Below are 19131 nucleotides of genomic sequence, written 5' to 3' on the forward strand. Positions count from 1 at the left end.
GTTTATGTGTGCCATGAGATGAAAAAGGTTGTAAATCGCGGCTATAATTCAATGGTACAGCAGTTTGCTTAGACGGGGTTATAGCTGGGGCGGGTTGTGATATGTGTGTATACAAAGACTGTGTGTCCATGAGTCCATGCTTCTATTAGTCAGGCACAGTCTGTATTGTTTCCAGTATATATCTTGAATATATTTGTATAGTTTCCCCTTTTTCTTTAAATTGATGAACTCTAAATTATTTTAAACATGTCAGTCTGTCAAATTAACTTATTTATTGTTTTGTTCCAAAAGAAATCCAATCAATAAAATGGCTACTCAGCTGCCATGCCTAGAACAGCCCAAAGGAGGAAGAAGGGCTTGAAAGAAAGCATTCTCAACTCCCACTGTAAGGAGATAGTTCATTTGCTTGCTATTCTCTCTCTTAATGGCTTCCTGGCCTTTACTTTGAAATGTAGCTAAAAGTTTACCTTTGTAGGAATGTCAGGAAAAACTTACATTGGGGAGGAATCTGACAAGGGAGTTTAAATCACAATAGTTGTTTATAAAAGCCTAGTAGCAGGATTTACTATGAAAAGTTAGTTCACTAATCTTAAATCTTTACTTTGTATCCTAAAGAAAACAGAGAGTCTGTAAGAGAAGGTTCTCAGATCATTCTCAGAGGTGCCAGGACCCAGCTGTTCCTGGACAATACCTGACCCTGGCTGCTGTGAATATTTACCAAGGACACCAGATAGGACCACGCTGACTAGGTCTTTTCTACATCAGAAGAACTTGCAAAGAAGGTGTCTCTGAAGCTGAACCCCCCCCCCACCTTCTTCTCATCAAATCAGTGACCAAGGACATAAACCAAGATACCTAATCTGCCCCTAGCCCCTAGACTCCCTCCCACAACTCAGGTCTGACACCCTTTACTGGTCTCAGCCTGCTTGCACCCAGGCATTTTTAAAATAAATTTTCTTTTTTAGAACACACTACCCTCATGTTTTCGGTTCAATTCCACAGCTTCTGCCTTTCAAAATCTAGTATCACTATTGCTTATATTTTTCTTGAGAGTTCTCCATTTGGTATTTATTCATGAGAAATATTTCCTTTTTCTGAGATTAGAAAAAAAATATTCAATTTTATTTTCCACTACTTTGGTTAATTTATCTCTTTCATTTGAATTATTAATCAGTCTGTAATGTGTTTTAGAATAAGTGATATAATTAGCTACTTCTTTACATATCAAAAAATAATTAGAAATTCTAATACCATTTATTGAATAAATGTTCTTTCTGATCTAACTAGTAATGTACATCACTCATAAATAATATTTGAATGTATAAAATTGTTTTTATTTTTCAGATATCAATTCAAAGACATTGATTCATCAATCAAACCTTGTGCAAGAGAAAACTACTTTAATTAGTGACATTTATAATATGTTTAATACCAATTTGGACAAGCCCCTTTTTATGTAAGTTTTCTATTTCTATGTCCCAAATTACCATAAACATAGTAGCTTCATTTATTATCTCATAGCTCTGTGGAACCCATGCTTAGGCATGGCTCAACTCTGTCCTCATATGAAGGTTCCACAAGGCTGAAATCAAAGTTTTGGCTAAATTACATTCTCATTTGGAGGCTTGACTAGGGAAGACTTTATTTCCAAGTTTGCTTATATTGTTGACAAGAACTCAAATCCTTGTGGTTATGGGAGTTAGGACCCGTTTATTTATTTATTTTTGTTTTTAGGGTTTTTTTTTTTTTTAATGCTATAGGTCAGTTGGCTTCAGGTGCTAGAGGGTGCTCTCAAATCCTAACCATATGGACCATTTCACAATGTGACAGTTTGTATTTTCAAAATCATCAGGAGACTCTCTAGGTTAAAAAATTTTATTTAGGAAGGGTCTAGTCCCTCTTTGAAGGGCACACACGATGAATTCAGATCTATCTAAGATAACCTCCCCTTTCAATAACTCAATGTCAATTAATAAGTAACCTAATACAGGAGTGAAATCATATCATAATCCTCCCATTTCAAGATGACCACACCTACAAAAATATTTTTTCCTTATAAGGTAATATTTGTTGCTCCCTATGATTCAGGCCTTATATCTTGTTTTGGCCATTATTCAGTCTACTACAGGAAATCTGCACATATTAACACAAAAGTTTAAGTTTAGTTTGGTGGATAGATGCAGTATTTCTTAGTAGTGCCTCAGTAACAATTAATTGTGGTTAATGAAACACATCAATTTACCCTGATGCCCACCAGAAACCCAACTACTATTGCCATAAACTAATAAAATCCTCATGAGCAAAGAGAAAAGGAAAGGACACTTTAAACCATTTTAAAAGATGGAAAGCAGATAAACAAATTGAAACTGAATTAGTGACCAGAGAAATCTAAAATCAAACCTACAGACTTGAAGCTGGCAATAAGAGGACACTGTCTACAATTAACACTGGAAAACAGTAAAGCTAAAAAACTGGTGAAAACAGAGTGGCTACATATGTGGCTAAAACCAGAATTATGATTGAGAACTGAAGGGATTGAAACCTCACATTTCCTCATCCTTCCATGCTTAAGACTGAAGTTTTCTCTCCGGAAAGGTCTAATTACAGTTTATCTCAACTCCGGACTGGAGTCTCAGGCACAGCTGAGGTCAAAGACCACAGAGAAAACACATGATTAAGGACAAGTTGACAACAATGACTAACATAAAGATAGCAACCAGGCTTATGACTCTAGACACAGGATTTAGAATATATATATGGACATAATAGCTATATAGTTGTAAATTTAATATGAAATTCATGGATAACTCAGAATTCTCAGGAAAAGCCATTAATATATAAGATAAATTTCAAAATAAACAAATAGAAAACAGGAGCAAACAACAGTAAAGAGAGAATGATAAAAATAACCTCAAACAAAAATAGTAATTAATGCACCTGAGATATAGAAAAAGATATTGCAATCATGATATAAGAACAGAATATTAGTTATTAAGTGATTATTGATACAACCAAAAGAACTTTCATAAACAGATTACTCAACAGAAGAATTGGAAGATTAAGTTGAGGTAGCCATACAAAGAGTAAATATTAAACATTAGAGAGATAAAATGACAAAGAAAGAATAAAGAAACTATAGGCTCAGTCTACGTGTTGTAACATGTAAATCACAGGGATTCTCAAAATTTGTAGCAGCAAAAAATAGCAGAAAGTATATTAAACACACACACTTTTTTTTATTTCTTCTTTTAAAAGTGAGAGGAAGGGAGGTAGATAAAAAACTCCCACATGTGCCCTGGACTGGGATCCACCTGCCAACCCCTGTCTGGTGCTGATGCTCTGCCCATCTGGGCCATGCTCACAACCGAGATATTTTAAGCACCTAACGTGGATGATCCACCACAAAGCCATGCCTAGGGATGATGCGCTTGAACCAATTGAGCCATGGCTGCAGAAGAGGAAGGGAGAGAGAGAGAGAGAGAGACAGAGAAAGAAAGGGAAGGAAGAAGGGTGGAGAAGCAGATGCTCACTTCTCCTGTGTGCCCTGACACAAAATCAAACACAGGACATCCACACACCAGGCCAATACTCTGCCACTGAGCCTACCAGTCAGGATCACACATATTTTTTTAAGGACTGATGAACAGTATGCCCACCACAATGGAAGGGAAAATCCAGAAAATCTCTTTACTTAGAAATATTATAAAATGTGAAACAAGGATGTACTGAAAGCATCCAGGGATATTTTTTAAGTCATATTAAATACAGAATGACGTGGAACTTATCAAATAGCAATAATAAAACCTAGAAGAAAATATAATACTGCCTTAGAAATTATGAAAAAAAATAAGATCCATCCAAAATTCTCTATCAAACCAAATGATTTATTGATCAATAAATCATTTCCACAAATGGAAAATATCAATTTATTTTTAATGTGGCAAGAAACTATTAGAAAAGTTTTCCATCAAAATGAGTTAGTAAAGTCAAAAGGTCTAAATATTAGAATCCAGAAAAAGAAGAAAAACAATGGGAAGCACCATAGCAAAAGGGAAAATAGATTGAAGTAGATGATGGTTCAAGTCTGAAGCTTCTTTATCAAAGTCAAGCAGAAGAGAGAGTTTTGAAGTCTTAGAAAAGTACAACATTGAGGGTCACGTGGTCTATTAGGCTATTTTGTGAAGATTTCAACTCCTAGCAAAATATTTTGATATAACATGTTGATGTGCTTATAGAAATAAATAAGTGGCAAGAGGCAATTATTCACTTCAAGAATATAGAGATTTACATGTAAAAGAGTACATGATTACAGTATTCTACATGACTCAGCTCTGAATAATATTTATGTAATTCTGGCAACAATAACAATAAATATTGAACCATCTAAACATTAAAATATATTAAATATGAGTATGTGAGAGAGATACAAAAAGAGAAAAGAATGTAGAGATATACTGCTAAGTAATCAAAATGTTAATTGTTTTATTTGGAGAACCTATTTGATAATATTAAAATATTAAGAAATAAAGGAATTAGCTATTATAAACACGATGATTAACAAAATAAATTACATCACAATTTAAAAGTGGTGACCAATGAGAAATGAAAATCTGGTTTTTAGGGGGAAGGGTTGATAGAAAAATATCATTAGTTTTTTTTGTTTTTGTTTTGTTTTTTTTTTTGTGACAGAGACAGTGAATCAGAGAGAGGGACAGATAAGAACATACAGACAGGAAGGGAGAGAGATGAGAAGCATCAATTCTTCATTGTGGCACTTTAGTTGTTCATTAACTGCTTTCTCATATGTCCCTTGACCTGGAGGCTACAGCAGATGGAGTGACCCTTTGCTCAAGCCAGCGACCTTGGACTCAAGCTGGTGAGCCTTGCTCAAACAAGATGAGCTTCCGCTCAAGCTGGCGACCTTGGGGTCTTGAACCTGGGTCTTCTGCTTCCCAGTCTGACGTTCTATCCACTATACCACTGCCCAGTCAGGCTCATTAGTTTTTATAATGATTTTAATGGAAATATTGACTTCTTAAAATATTGGATACATATGCATAATTTTTAAATGATGTTTTATTTTACCCATTCATTTTAATATCTCAATAGTTTAGTCATGGATGCTTTTCACTTAACCTTACAGCCCATGATAATTGTGGTTTCTGTGGTTTTGCTCATCACTTCACTTTTACATATAATTACTTTCTGCTTTCTTTGCACTAGACTAACCTACATATTTGTCAAAGTAATGTGCTATCATAAATGTTTTACCCACAGTATGTATATGTGTGTAACCATTCAATTATTCATTTATACAATCATTTATTCATTAACTCAGATGTTTATTAATTGCCTATTGTGAAATACAGTGACAAATGATTGCAATAATTATTAAAACTTTTTATTATTATTATTATTCCTTTGTATTTTTCTGAAGTTGGAAACGGGGAGGCAGTCAGACAGACTCCTGCATGTGCCCGACCGGGATCTACCCGGCATGCCCACCAGGGGGCGATGCTCTGCCCATCTGGGGCATTGCTCTGTTGCAACCAGAGTCATTCTAGCGCCTGAGGCAGAGGCCATGGAGCCATCCTCAGCACCTGGGCCAACTTTGCTCCAGTGGAGCCTTGGCTGCAGGAGGGGAAGAGAGAGACAGAGAGGAAGGAGAGGGGGAGGGGTGGAGAAGCAGATGGGCGCTTCTCCTGTGTGCCCTGACCAGGAATCAAACCCAGGACTCCTGCACACCAGGCCGATGCTCTCCCACTGAGCAAACCGGCCAGGGACATTATTAAAACTCTTTAAAAAAATCTTAGGAAAAGCAAATAGTAACATCTGAAAGTGAGATTTGGATCTTTGGATACAGGACTTTCAAAGTCTTAATATCTAGTTGCTGTTTTTCCACATATAAGTGATATTTATATATTATTATCTCTCAACCAACACAAATCACATATTTGACCTACTGATTCCAAAAACCAAATTAACCATAATAAAGGCAGAAATATATAGAAGTTATGGATAACTGTTTCTAAATATTCAAATTATATTCTATGTTGACGTTACACAGAAGCAGAGAAAACATCTGCCTAATGGTTTGACTTCAGAAGCATATTTATAACTTCTACTGAAAATTATATTCTCTGCATCAGATGATCCTGATATATGTTTTCCTTGGATTATAACTCTGGTGATGTCTAAAATCAAATACTTATAACAAAGGCAAAACTTTAGACTTTATTATTTATTTATATATTAATATAAACAAACTAATTTGATACATTTCCAATTTGGAGAAGAAAAAAATCAACAAGTTGTCAGGTGCTATTTGAGTATTTGATCAATATAGGATTATGGGTGCCTGAGAAATAAGTGGTTACTAATTTAATGTGTATGTTAAACATTTTTAAATAAACAGAAACATGGTTGTAATGACAATTTGTTCATTAGTAATGAATATTTGTTTTCTTAAATAATTAAGGCCATAAGAATTAAGGACAGAAAGATACCAAGGCTTTGCTATTTAGACAGACTACAAAGAAAAATATTATAACCTTGATTACTGTAGGAAAAGTCAATAAACAGTAATCTAAGAAAGTAATTCCATCACGTTTTTTTTTATATCAGTTAGAAACTGGGCAACTTATATTTAGGAAGACCATTTCTGGTCCTAGAACCTGCTGGGTAATAAATGAACATGGCCGAGGGAATCATGAAGCATACATTAAAAAGGTAGTAGCACCCCTAACTGGTTAGCTCAGTCAGTTATGAGCATCATCTGGAAACAGTAAGGTTGTGAGTTTGCCCAAGGTCAGGGCACACACAGGAAGCAACCAAAGAATGCAGACTCTGTGGAACAACAAATTCTTTCCTTCCCTTTCCCTCTCTCTCTCTCTCCCTCTCTCTGTCTCCCTCACTCCCCCAGAATAGCGCATAGTTTGCCGGTTCAATTCCTAGTCAGGGCACATACAGTAGCAGCTCAATGTTCCTGTCTCTCTCTCTTCCTGCCTCTCTTCCTCAAATAAACAAACAAATAAATAAAAAGGTAGGAGCAGTCTATTTTCAACATTCTTCCAAAAGACCTTTAATCACCTGAAACAGAAAGGCTTGGACTTCTGATAGAGAAATTACAGAATGTAAGCTGTCAAATTCTAATTCAGAGAATCATACTATGAGCAACTAACTCTGCAATAAAATTCCAAGATGTGGATCCTTAAATCCATCTTTTCAAATTACAGAGACTCAAATAATTTAAAAATGATTAGAAGATTATCCCAACCAAAGACTTCAATTTGAGGATACTTAAAGAATACTTTGTGATCAGAATGTTATCAGAAGAGCACTAAACCAAGACCTTTGTATAAAACTATGGCAACACAAATTAAACAGCTTTCTTTTAGATCTTTGCCGCAAGACCATCTGTCTGCCAGGAGTCCTAGACTTGTATATATTCTCTTTCTTCAAGTACTTTCACCATTTAGCCTATTTTTTTCCATTGTGCTGCTTTTCTGGTATTAGATTGCTAATAATTTAATTCTCACTCCTTAAACTGACTGAGGAGATGTCCTATAAATTTTGTGATATTCTTCTCTATTCTTTCCCTAAATGTATATACCAAGAAATTATCAACACATTTTAGCTACAGCTTTACATCTTGTGACTGTTATTTCTCATATACCCTACCTGGCTTCTCTGGATAAAAACCTAATCTCCATTCCTCTAAACACTTCACAGAATCATTGACCTTCCATTGGACACTTCAGGCACATGAAAGAGTCCCACATTTTTATTGCTAACATTGAGTCTTGTTAAAATTGGACGAGAGCAAAATAATTGGGCTCTCCTCCTAGTATTCCTATATGTATTTTTCTTCAATGTTCTGCATCTCTATTTAGGGAAACTTCCCCCCTCAAGGAATAAACAAATTGAACAAATACTCCTGTCACAGTAAGGGACATCTACACTTAAGTTTTATTCCATTAGATTATGATGTTTATATAGTAATAAGACTTCACTTGTTGACCACACACACACAAATTTCTTACATGCCTAGGGAGTAATTCTTAAAGTTTTTCACACAATCAAGACCTTTTGGCACTCTCTCTACATTTTATATTATTAGATTATGACTTAATCATTAAAAAAAAGATTACTCAGGAGAACTTTCAGAGTAATTAACGATTACCACTTTAAACTATTTAAATAACACTGACATGGTAATTGTTACTATCAGATTAGTTCTGATTCGTAAAAGGTGGTCAGAAACGTATGAATAATTAAGTTAAAATCATAAATGATTAAAAGCTTTAGGATTCCAAACATACATACCGCTGCGGCACAACCTCTGGTCCGGATCCAGTTCCGTCCACTTCACTGTGACTCAGAGTGCGTGTGCTCTGTGGGGTGGCGGGGGATCCAAGAGGACTAGACCTTGCTTAATATGCGTGGGGCACACAGTACTACTTCAGGTGGGTCTGGGATAATGGGCATCCAACTTCCCGGGCAACCAGCTTTTTCTCACTGTAGGCTCCCCCTCGCTCATAGAACTCCCCGATCCCGCGAGATCAGGCTTCCTCTGGAAAGATTAGTCCTGGCCGCAGAGCCTAAGGTCCCATTCTGCTCCTTGTGGGGTTGCCGCAGGTGCTCAAGGCGTCCCAGCCCATCCTCTCCCTCTGCGCCTCCTTCTGGACCCTTGTTTTGGAACTAAAGTCCATTTGCTTGCGCTCACCAAAGCTCAATAGGACACATACAGGAGTTTGCAACAGAGGAAATAAAAGTTTATTAGTTCAGAATGTGGCCTACACCAGGACACAGGTGAGCTAATGCTTAAAAGGCCTAGCTCCTTGCTGGCTTGCCCGGTGTGGGTTATATAAGGGAAAATTCCTTCATCGTGGTGACTAAGGGAGTTAGGGCTGTGGTCAGGCTCCTGATCTCTACTGCTTGGTCCCTGCCAGGGTAGGATTAGTGAACCTAGGCTTAATTTAAGCAATGCCCTCAATTAGTCTGTTTCATGCTTTTTTGGTCCTGGAGCTGAGACACAACTGAACCTAGATGTTATCTTTGGTTTGATTGAACTTCTGTCTTTGGGATCAACAGACTGAGGCTTTGTTCTTAAGATTATTTGATGCTAATCAGACTTAATGATTAAGGGAGTGGTCATTTAAGGGAGCAGGTGGCAGGTGAGTCAGTGTGCTAGATGAGGCCAGTTTGAATCAAAAGACAGGAAAATAGAAAACATCATATTAAAGAAATACTCCCCAACATGACCGAAGTCAGTTTTTCCAGAAGGTTCCAACTGCACCCTCTTTGTCCACTCGGTAAACCCCACAGTTAATTCACCCACACCAACTTCCCAAGTGTTCAGAAAAAAATATTATTTTTAAAAAAACTTGGCTGTGTTGCTTTGGGCAATTTAATCTAAAACCTCTGACACCATTCGCTATCAAAGATGATACCTTTGCCATCACTAACATTTTGTAATATTCTTATTGAGCAAGTAAAAAAGTTCATCTCTACACCGGCTTTCCAAGGTAGACCATATGGATGCTGTAAAATGTTCACTTGGCCTAGGTTCACCAACTTAATATCATAACTTTCAAGCATTCAGCCAAATCCAATTGTTTTCTTCTCTTAACATTTGTGTATGTAATTGTATATTCCCTGTCCTAGGAAATTAGATCTCACCATTGAAGACTTTTCCATCAATCTTTAGGAGATCAACTGATCCGCATACTCTACTATTCTGATTTTCCATACAGAGAACTTCTATAGCAATAAACCCTGTGTATTCACTTTCAATAATGCAACATTATTTCAGAATAATCTCTGTTGTTATCTTCTTTATATGACTAAATAAATAAAATTTATTTTGCTTATAAAACACTAGGTTTTTAATTTGAAGTAGGAACTATCCAGTGATTTCAGTCATGGACAAGAATAATATATCAAAATAGCATCTTCCATTCAAATTATATATATTTTTCATTTCTGTCAAAACAAACTTATTGGAATTTTTATAGGAATTGCATTGAATCTTTAGATTGCATTGAGTAGCATGTATATTCCAAAAACATTAATTTTTCTATTCCAAGATATTTAGTTGTGTCTTCAATTTTTCATTAGTGTCATAGTTTCTCGGGCACAGGTCTTTACCAACTTGGTTAAACTTATTCCTCAGTATTTTATTTTTTTAATGCTATAGTAAATGAAATTATTATTATTATTATTTTAATTTCATGAAAGGAAGGGAGGCAGAGATAGTCTCCCACTTGCTCCTCAAGCAGGATGCACCCAGCAAGCCCACAAGGGGTCAATGCTCTGCCCATCTGGGGCACTTGCTCTGTTGCTTAGCAACCGATTTCTTCTTAGCACCAAGGCAGAGGCCATGGAACCATCCTAAGCACCTGAGGCCAACTCATCCTAATTGAGCCATGGCTGCAGGAGGGAAGGAGAGTGAGAGAGAGATAGAGAAGAAAGAGCAGGAGGGGTGGAGAAACAGTTGGGTGCTTCCTCTATGTGCATGACTGGGAATCAAACCTGGGACATCCATACACTAGGCCAACACTCTACTTCTACTGAGCCAACTGTCCAAGGCCAAGGGATTACTTTTTAAACTTTTTTTTCAGGTAATTTCTTAGTGTACAGAAACACAATTGATTTTTATATTTTGATTTTTGTATCATACAACTTTACTGAATTTGTTTTTGAATGAATAAATTCTGAGGACATAATATACACCATTGTGACTATAGTTGACAATACTCTGTTAAATACTCAAAATTTTTTCAGAATAGATCTTAAAATTTCTCATCACACAAAAATGTTAACAATGTGAGGGATGAACATAATAATAGACTGCAGTAGTCACTTTACAATATTTACATATACAAAATCACCATGTCTTACATTTTAAATATATTAAATATTATTTGTCAATTATTTCTCAATAAAGATGAAAAAATAGAATCTTTCTCTTAAATTATAAAGTTTCACATTATAAGAAAATGGTAATTTAAAATTTCTAATTTATTGGTTTTTGCCAATATATTTTCCAATGCATATAAATTAGAACATTCTTGTAATAGAAGTTTTTGAATCAGATTTATTCAACTTCTAGGAAATCATTCTATCTTTTCAAGGTCACAAAAATGTGTGTATCACTTTAGCTTGACCAGGTGGTGGTGCAGTAGATAGAGCATTGGACTGGGATGTAGAGGACCCAGGTTCGAAACCCTGAAGTCGCCAGCTTGAGTGTGGGCTCATCTGGTTTGAGCAAGACTCACCAGCTTGAGTCCAAGGTCGCTGGCTTGAGCAAGGTGTCCCTCGGTCTGCTGAAGCCCCCTCCCCCCTGCCATCAAGGCACACACAAGAAAGCAATCAATGAACAACTAAGGTGCCAAAACAAAGAATTGATGCTTCTCATCTCGCTCCTTTCCCATCTGTCTGTCCCTATCTGTCCCTCTCTGTTTCTCTCTCTCTGTCTCTGTCACAAAAAAGTATGTATCACTTTAAATAATTTTGTTCAGTTATATCATTATGTCACCATATTCAGCATGAAGTAAAATACTCAAATTTCAGATTTTAGGCTCCCACTAGAAGAAAAATAATTTAGAAATATATAATTGCTTACCAGCTGAAAAACAGACACACATTTCCATTTACTAAATTTGCATGGTAGGTGATTATTTTTTCTTCTCTTAGTGCCCGCAGCTGTTTACAGACAGTAATCCAGATAAACTATTAGTAATTGCTATTATAATCAGCTATTTAATTTGATTAGATGGTAATGAAATAATAAGGTTTGATGAGCTATTTTGAAGATTTTTTGAGTTGGATAAATTGCAAAAAACACTCTAGTGAAACTGCAAGTTTAAAGGAACAAATCCAGTGTCAAATGAAGACACACTGATAAAAATGTATTGACCTTATTTTAAGAAGAGTATGCAGTACTAATTTGAGGATTGGAAATGAGCTTTACTACAAGTTTTTTGTTGTTGTCGTTTTTCCAGATAAAACCTTGCCTCATTTAATAATCACTTTATATAAAAACATTTTAACAGTTATAGATAAAAATTTAGTCAACTACTTGCAATTGAAATGTACACTTTAATATATTGTTCTTAAAATAAATGTCTCTAAATAACCAGCTTGGATTAGCTTATATAATTTTTTCCAATTTTTTTTTCCTTTTTCAAATAGAATACAGTTGACCTTTCAATAATGTGAGGTTGGAGCACCAACGCAGTTGCTAGTTGAATATCCAAATATCCAGGAATAATTTTTGAAGCGTCAATAGTATAAGTGGACCCCCACAGTTCAAACCTATATTGTTCAAGTGTCAGCTGTATTGTCTGCTAATTTCTAAATTCTTCTCTTCAAAGGACTTTCAATTTGGTAAACAAAAACATATTTTTGCTTAATTTAAAACGCAGTTGGTTTTATGTAAGTGACTGCAGAAAGTTTCCAGTTATAGGACAGAAGGAATGAACTTTGAAACTGTTTTCACTTTCTTGCGCCGTTTCAAGTATTTATGAGTTTAGCTCTCTTGCCAAGAACCAAAGACAAAATAGCTCAGTGATAATTATGATTCCACAAAATCACACGTCTCTCAAATATCTCCACTGCTTAATGGTCATACTTTTGTGCAACCGCCTCTCCTTGAATGTGAGCTGGGCCTAGTGACTCACTCCTGATAACTAGATCATGGCAAGAAATGTCACTTTCAAGATTATGTTACAATAAATAATGTGGCTTCAGTCTTGGGTCTCTCTCTCTCTCACTCTCTCTCTCTCTCTCTCTCTCAGAGCTGCCATATGTAAGCTGCCCTGTACAGAAGCCCGCATGGCAAATAACTTTATGGGGTCTCTCATCCATACCTTTAAAGGCACTGAGGCCTTCAGTCCAAGAGCCCACAGGAACTGTATCCTGTCAACAACCATGTGGGTGAGCTTATAAGCAGTGGAGACTGCAGGCAAGACCACAGTCCCAGCTGACACCTTGATTGCAGCCTTCTGAGAGAGATTGAGGCTAAGCCATGTGACAGTCTTATTCCGCACAAACTGAGAAATAATGTTTATTGTTTTCAGATAATAAATAATAGCTATCATAGATATTTCATTGTTGATTACTTAATCATAGTTCCCTCGTGATTTGAGGGTCACATTTTCTACTTCATAATTCTTGATAGCATGCACCTATTGGGTACAAAAAAATAATAGAGACTGAGAAAAATAAAATTTGTCACTAGCAAAAACATACCTTTTTCTTCATTAGCCTTCTCAAATTGAATCTAAATCAATGTATACAGTTGAGCTGGATTAAGAATTTGTTGAAACTTTAGTCAAATTTAGATCACTACTGGCCTTATAAGTTGTGAGTATATAGCATATATATCCTATTGATTATGTTTCTTGGAAATTCCTAATTAACACACTATCATCTACCTATATTTTTATGTTTCTCTTCACCAGAAATTAAGATTTATGAAGGCTAGGATGTTTATTTGTCTTGTTTATTGCTGCACCCAATTTTTGACTAAATTAAAAAAAATGTTCATTTTTGAATTTCATAATATAATCTATGTATACTTCTTCTGAAGCTTATTCCAATTATCTTTTGTTTGCTACTCTGAATGATCAAATTTTATATCAAATGCTCTAACATATTACTCAGCATGGAACATGTAAAACTGGATTAAAAATATTTAATCAAATAAATAACTTTTTAAAAAATATTTTATTTTTTCATTTTAGAGAGGGGAAAGATAGAGAGAGAGAGAGAGAGGGAGAGAGACAAGGAGAGAAGGGGGGAGGAGCAAGAGGCATCAACTCCCATATGTGCCTTGACCAGGGAAGCCTGAGGTTTTGAACCGGTGACCTCAGCATTCCAACTTGATGCTTTATCCACTGTGACACCGCAGGTTAGGGAGATGAAAACCTCTTAAGAGCAAAAACTGCATGTTATCTATAAACATGATGCTTAAATACTGTTCTGAATGTCTGATTAAACATTTCTATTTTATAAATGAGGAAATTGAAGTAAATTACCCAAGATTACAATGGGGGCTAAGAGGTGGAGCAAAGATTATAATTGAGATTTTCTGACTCTGACTTTATGGTTTTAATTTTTTTAATTTATTAATTTTAGACAGAAATGAAGAGAGAGAGAGAAAAAAAACATTTATTTGTTGTTCCACTTATTTATGCATTCATTAGTTGACTCTTGTATGTGTTCTGACCGGGAAATGAACCAGCAACCTTGGTGAAGGGAGATAACACTAACCAACTGAGCTGCCCTGTCAGGGCTGACTTCCATGGTTTTACCACTAGGCTAGATCATGCTCTGTCTAATACCTCCTCCATAAGATTGAATTCCATTAGCATGTAGTACCTAACTGTAAGCTTGTTTTATTTTACATATTATAGTCTAAACATAATAGAAATTATTACATTTGAACTATACATATCTTTAAAGTCCTTTCTTGGCTCATAGGTGGCACAGAAACTTTCACTCTTAGTTCAGCTGTCATAACAAAATACCATAGACTGGATGGTATAAATGAGAAACATTATTTCTCTTACTTCTGGACGCTGAAAAGTTAAAGATCAAGGTTCTATATCTGGTCATGGTCTATTTAGATATTTGCAGATGGTCATCTTTACCTTGTATGCTTTTATGGCAAAGAGGAAAGAGAAATTAAGCTCTTTCTCATCCTTTGTTGTAAATCCCATCCACGAGGTCTCCACTCTCATAACCTAAACACATCCCAGATGCCTCAACCCCTATTACCATCACATTGCTGGTTAGGATTTCAACATATGGATTTGAGAGGGGCATGAACATTCATTCCATAAGTTTTTCCAAAACTTTGTGATGAGATAATCTTCTATCAGGCTAATTATTCTCATCAGGAATTCAAATTCTCAGTCATTCTACTGTTTTGTATAGTTCCCACAGTGTGAACATCTTCTCTTATTTATCCCCTATTTATCAAACATTTGTAGTGACTCTTATAAATCAAAAATAAATCTAGTATAGAAATGTAAAATATTTTAGAAATGTAAAACACCATCCTTCAGGCACTGGCCACAGAATATAACCATAAGCTCTTTGCTATCTTATTCACAGACACACACACACACACACACACACACACACACACAACCAAAAGAAAAAAAAAAACTACCTATAGTAAGTAAACTTTAGAAAGCTAGTTTAAAGAACATGTTTTCTACTTATTCTTCTAAATAATGTGAATTTTGCCCCTATTTTAAGGTTGACTGTAAGAAGTAAACATATTTGATTACCATTATAACATTGCCAATCAATAATTACATGCACTAAAACACACTTTCAGGTTATGATCTTGATGGGTCAATGATTACTTAAGAAGACGGCATTCTAAATCTATTTCTGTTTTATGAGGAATGTTTTTAAGAGCAGGAGAATTACTTCACTCAGAGTTGCTCAGGTAAGTTAGAGTATGGTAAAAATAGAAACATCTTTATTCTGTGGAAAGAGCTCATGGGTTTAGCAGTTAAGTGTATGTGGGCTGATCTCTCAATCTGTACAAAAGAAAAACAACCCTTAAAATAATCTCTTTATTTAGTAGTTCTTGTCTGCCTATTTTGGAAGGAAAATAAAACCAAAGAAGTACCAAGGTTTATGGACAAGAATATTCAGGGAGCATTATGCATAAAGTGGACAAATGGAAATAATATTGAGTAATACACAAATAAATAAAGCATGATGCAACCATAATATAGTATATTATGCAGCCAAATAAATTTTGCAAAACATAAAAATGTAGAATATAAAATTTTTATTTTGAAAAACATTTAAAAATTATCTTCTCTTATAGTTAGAAAGATGTAAAATTTTTTTAAATAAATTTTTATTAATGGTAATGGGATGACATTAATAAATCAGGGTACATATATTCAAAGAAAACATGTCTAGGTTATTTTGTCATTAAATTATGTTGCAAACCCCTCGCCCAAAGTCAGATTGTCCTCTGCCACCCTCTATCTAGTTCTCTGTGCCCCTCCCCCTCCCCCTAACTCTCTCCCTCCCTCCCTCCCATGTCCTCTCTCCCCCCACCCCTGGTAACCACCACACTCTTGTCCATGTCTCTTAGTCTTGTTTTTATGTTCCACCAATGTATGGAATCATGTAGTTCTTGTTTTTTTCTGATTTACTTATTTCACTCCGTATAATGTTATCAAGATCCCACCATTTTGCTGTAAATGATCTGATGTCATCATTTCTTATGGCTGAGTAGTATTCCATCATGAAGTGTGATGTTGACATCCGTAAGGACCTCTATGCCAACACAGTGCTGTCTGGTGGCACCACCATGTACCCAGGAATCGCTGACCGAATGCAGAAGGAGATCACTGCCCTGGCTCCCAGCACAATGAAGATCAAGATCATTGCGCCCCTTGAGCGCAAGTACTCCGTGTGGATCGGCGGCTCCATCCTGGCCTCGCTGTCCACCTTCCAGCAGATGTGGATCAGCAAGCAGGAATATGACGAGTCCGGCCCCTCCATCGTCCACCGCAAATGCTTCTAGGCGGACTGTTACTTAGTTGGTTACACCCTTTCTTGACAAAAACCTAACTTGCGCAGAAAACGAGATGAGATTGGCATGGCTTTATTTGTTTTTTTTCTTTTTTTGGCGCTTGACTCAGGATTTAAAAACTGGAACGGTGAAGGTGACAGCAGTCTGTTGGAGCGAGCATCCCCAAAGTTCTACAATGTGGCCGAGGACTTTGTACATTTTTTTTTAATAGTCATTCCAAATACCGTGAGATGCATTGTTACAGGAAGTCCCTTGCCTGCCCAAAAGCCGCCCACTTCTCCCTGAGAAGGGCCAGTCCTCGCCCAAGTCCACACGGGGAGGGTGATAGTATTGCTTTTGTGTAAATTATGTAATCCAAATTTTTTAATCTTCGCCTTAATACTTGTTCTTTTTTTTTTTTTTTTTTTGGTCAGCCATTATGGCTCTTTTTTGTCCCCAACATGAGATGTATGAAGGCTTTTGGTCCCCCTGGGAGTGGGTTGAGATGTGGAGGCAGCCAGGGCTTACCTGTACACTGACTTGAGACCAGTTCAATAAAGTGCACAACACCTTAAAGAAAAAAAAAAAAAAAAAAGATGTAAAATTAAAAATAATTATATATATTTTATATATATATGATTTCATTTGGGTTTAAAATAAGTTTGTCATAGATGAGTTATTCCTACTGTAACACAGGAGAGAGAACCTACATTTTCAGATGTTGACCAGCCTTAGCAGTATAAATTGGTTAGAAAAAAATCTGGTAAATTGAGCTCGGGTCTTTGGATGTTAATGCTAGTCCTGCATTACACTTTATCTACAAAAAGGCTATGTTCAATTCAATTTGTATCTGCTTTGAAAAATTCTTTCCGTCTTCAGTAAAATGAATATAAAATATGCGTTCTCTCATATGTATGTTTATCTTGTATTTTCTCTGAAGGACAAAATTATCCTTTTTTTAATTTGGGGTTTTGGGGTTTTGTTTACTTTTTGTTTGATATGTTTTCATGTGTAGATTATGCTTTGCTAGTGTTCTAAATCAGTGTGCAAAACTTGTAGGTTCTTGGTTAAACCAGAGCTTTTTTCTAGTCATATTTAAGTCTCTAGATTATAAGACTATTTCACAAATGAGTAAGACCTTGGCCAAACTTTAAAAAATGAAATGGCTAGAGCAAACAACTTTAATTGATCAGCTACACCATTGTTGTAGATGACAAAGAATAAACTTATTTCTGAGTTAAAATGTTATAAAAATATACTACACTTTATATATGCAAAAAGGTAGTGAGAAAAAATTTATACATTTGACCGGCTTAAAAATATAGAAAGATAATTTCATATATGAAGTACTGTATTTGAGTTAAATATTGAAGTTGGAGTCCTAAGTAAAATTAAATTTACATTAAATCAGTTTTAGCTTAATAAAGTTTGTGTATTCCTAAAATTGGTTACTGTCGACTCTTGGAACTTCACAATATTTTGTTAGGCCTATCGGTTTATATGCTTTTCTCCCCTGACACACTGTAGATTCCTTAAGGGCCATGATCTTGTCTTACTAATACTTGTATCATTACATTTCTACAGACCTGACACCTGTTAGTTTTTAAATGAGTTTAAAGAAGAAATAAATCAATGTAGACTAGATCTTGTAGAAATTTAATAATTGATGATGAAAATGTCAATACAAAATGATGAGATTATTTTACATTTGTAGGAATTTTGTTTTATTTTTCCCCCTATTATATTCACAGAGTAAAATAATTTTCTTATATTTCTTAAATTATTGTTTATAGAAAATTATAAATTATTATGAAAATAGCTTAATACTTCTATAACTGTAGAAAGTGAGCCTCTTTTGATAATCTTCACTTGATATCTGCCTTTGATACTAATGCAAGAAATACAATTTTTATAATTGTAAAATTTTGCTATTTAGCCTTTTAATTTCAGATCATTCTATATATGATACGAAGGGAAATTTCAAATGAAGAGGCAGTGTGCTATAATTGAATATATACAGGCCTCAAAATGATAAAGTCAGAAGACCTAAGTTCCTGACAAAAACTGAGCAAAATTGCAGTTTTACTGTTTTATTTTATATTAAAAATTTATTTTGTATGTGTTGAAACTCACAAAGAAAATATTGAAATATTTTCCGTATGCAGTCACAAATCTGTTTAAATCATTTATTCAACAAATATTTATTTTTTTATGAGTACAACATTGTGCTAGCCCACACTTAGAAATTTGGAACATTATTAGATGACATTGATGCGTTATTTTAGGATAAAAGAGCATTAGCATTGTTAAAGAAATACTGTTAAAGAACACTTCAGCCTGACCAGGCGGTGGTGCAGTGCATAGAGCATCAGACTGGGATGCAGAGGACCCAGGTTCGAGCGAGACCCCGAGGCCGCCAGCTTGAGCGTGGGCTCATCTGGTTTGAGCAAAGCTCACCAGCTTGGACCCAAGGTCACTGGCTTGAGCAAGGGGTTACTCAGTCTGCTGTAGGCCCACAGTCAAGGCACATATGAGAAAGGAATCAATGAACAACTAAGGTTTCACAGTGAAAAACT

At 35.5% G+C, this 19131-nt stretch overlaps 1 protein-coding gene across 1 annotated transcript; it reads left to right on the forward strand.

Annotated features, from left to right (window-relative positions):
• Positions 1 to 16283: 16283 nt before the first annotated feature.
• On the forward strand, positions 16284 to 16594 carry LOC136337724 (actin, alpha skeletal muscle). Its single transcript, XM_066279408.1, has one exon. It carries the CDS (start codon positions 16286 to 16288, stop codon positions 16565 to 16567), a length of 282 nt encoding a protein of 93 aa, XP_066135505.1. The 5' UTR covers positions 16284 to 16285; the 3' UTR covers positions 16568 to 16594.
• The last annotated feature ends 2537 nt before the right edge of the window (positions 16595 to 19131 follow it).

Source organism: Saccopteryx bilineata, chromosome 5 (assembly GCF_036850765.1).
Source record: "Saccopteryx bilineata isolate mSacBil1 chromosome 5, mSacBil1_pri_phased_curated, whole genome shotgun sequence".
Lineage (NCBI taxonomy): Eukaryota > Metazoa > Chordata > Mammalia > Chiroptera > Emballonuridae > Saccopteryx > Saccopteryx bilineata.

Bases quoted from the DNA above. Each gene is read 5' to 3' on its own strand.
- LOC136337724 (XM_066279408.1), top strand. From the start codon at position 16,286: ATGAAGTGTGATGTTGACATCCGTAAGGACCTCTATGCCAACACAGTG.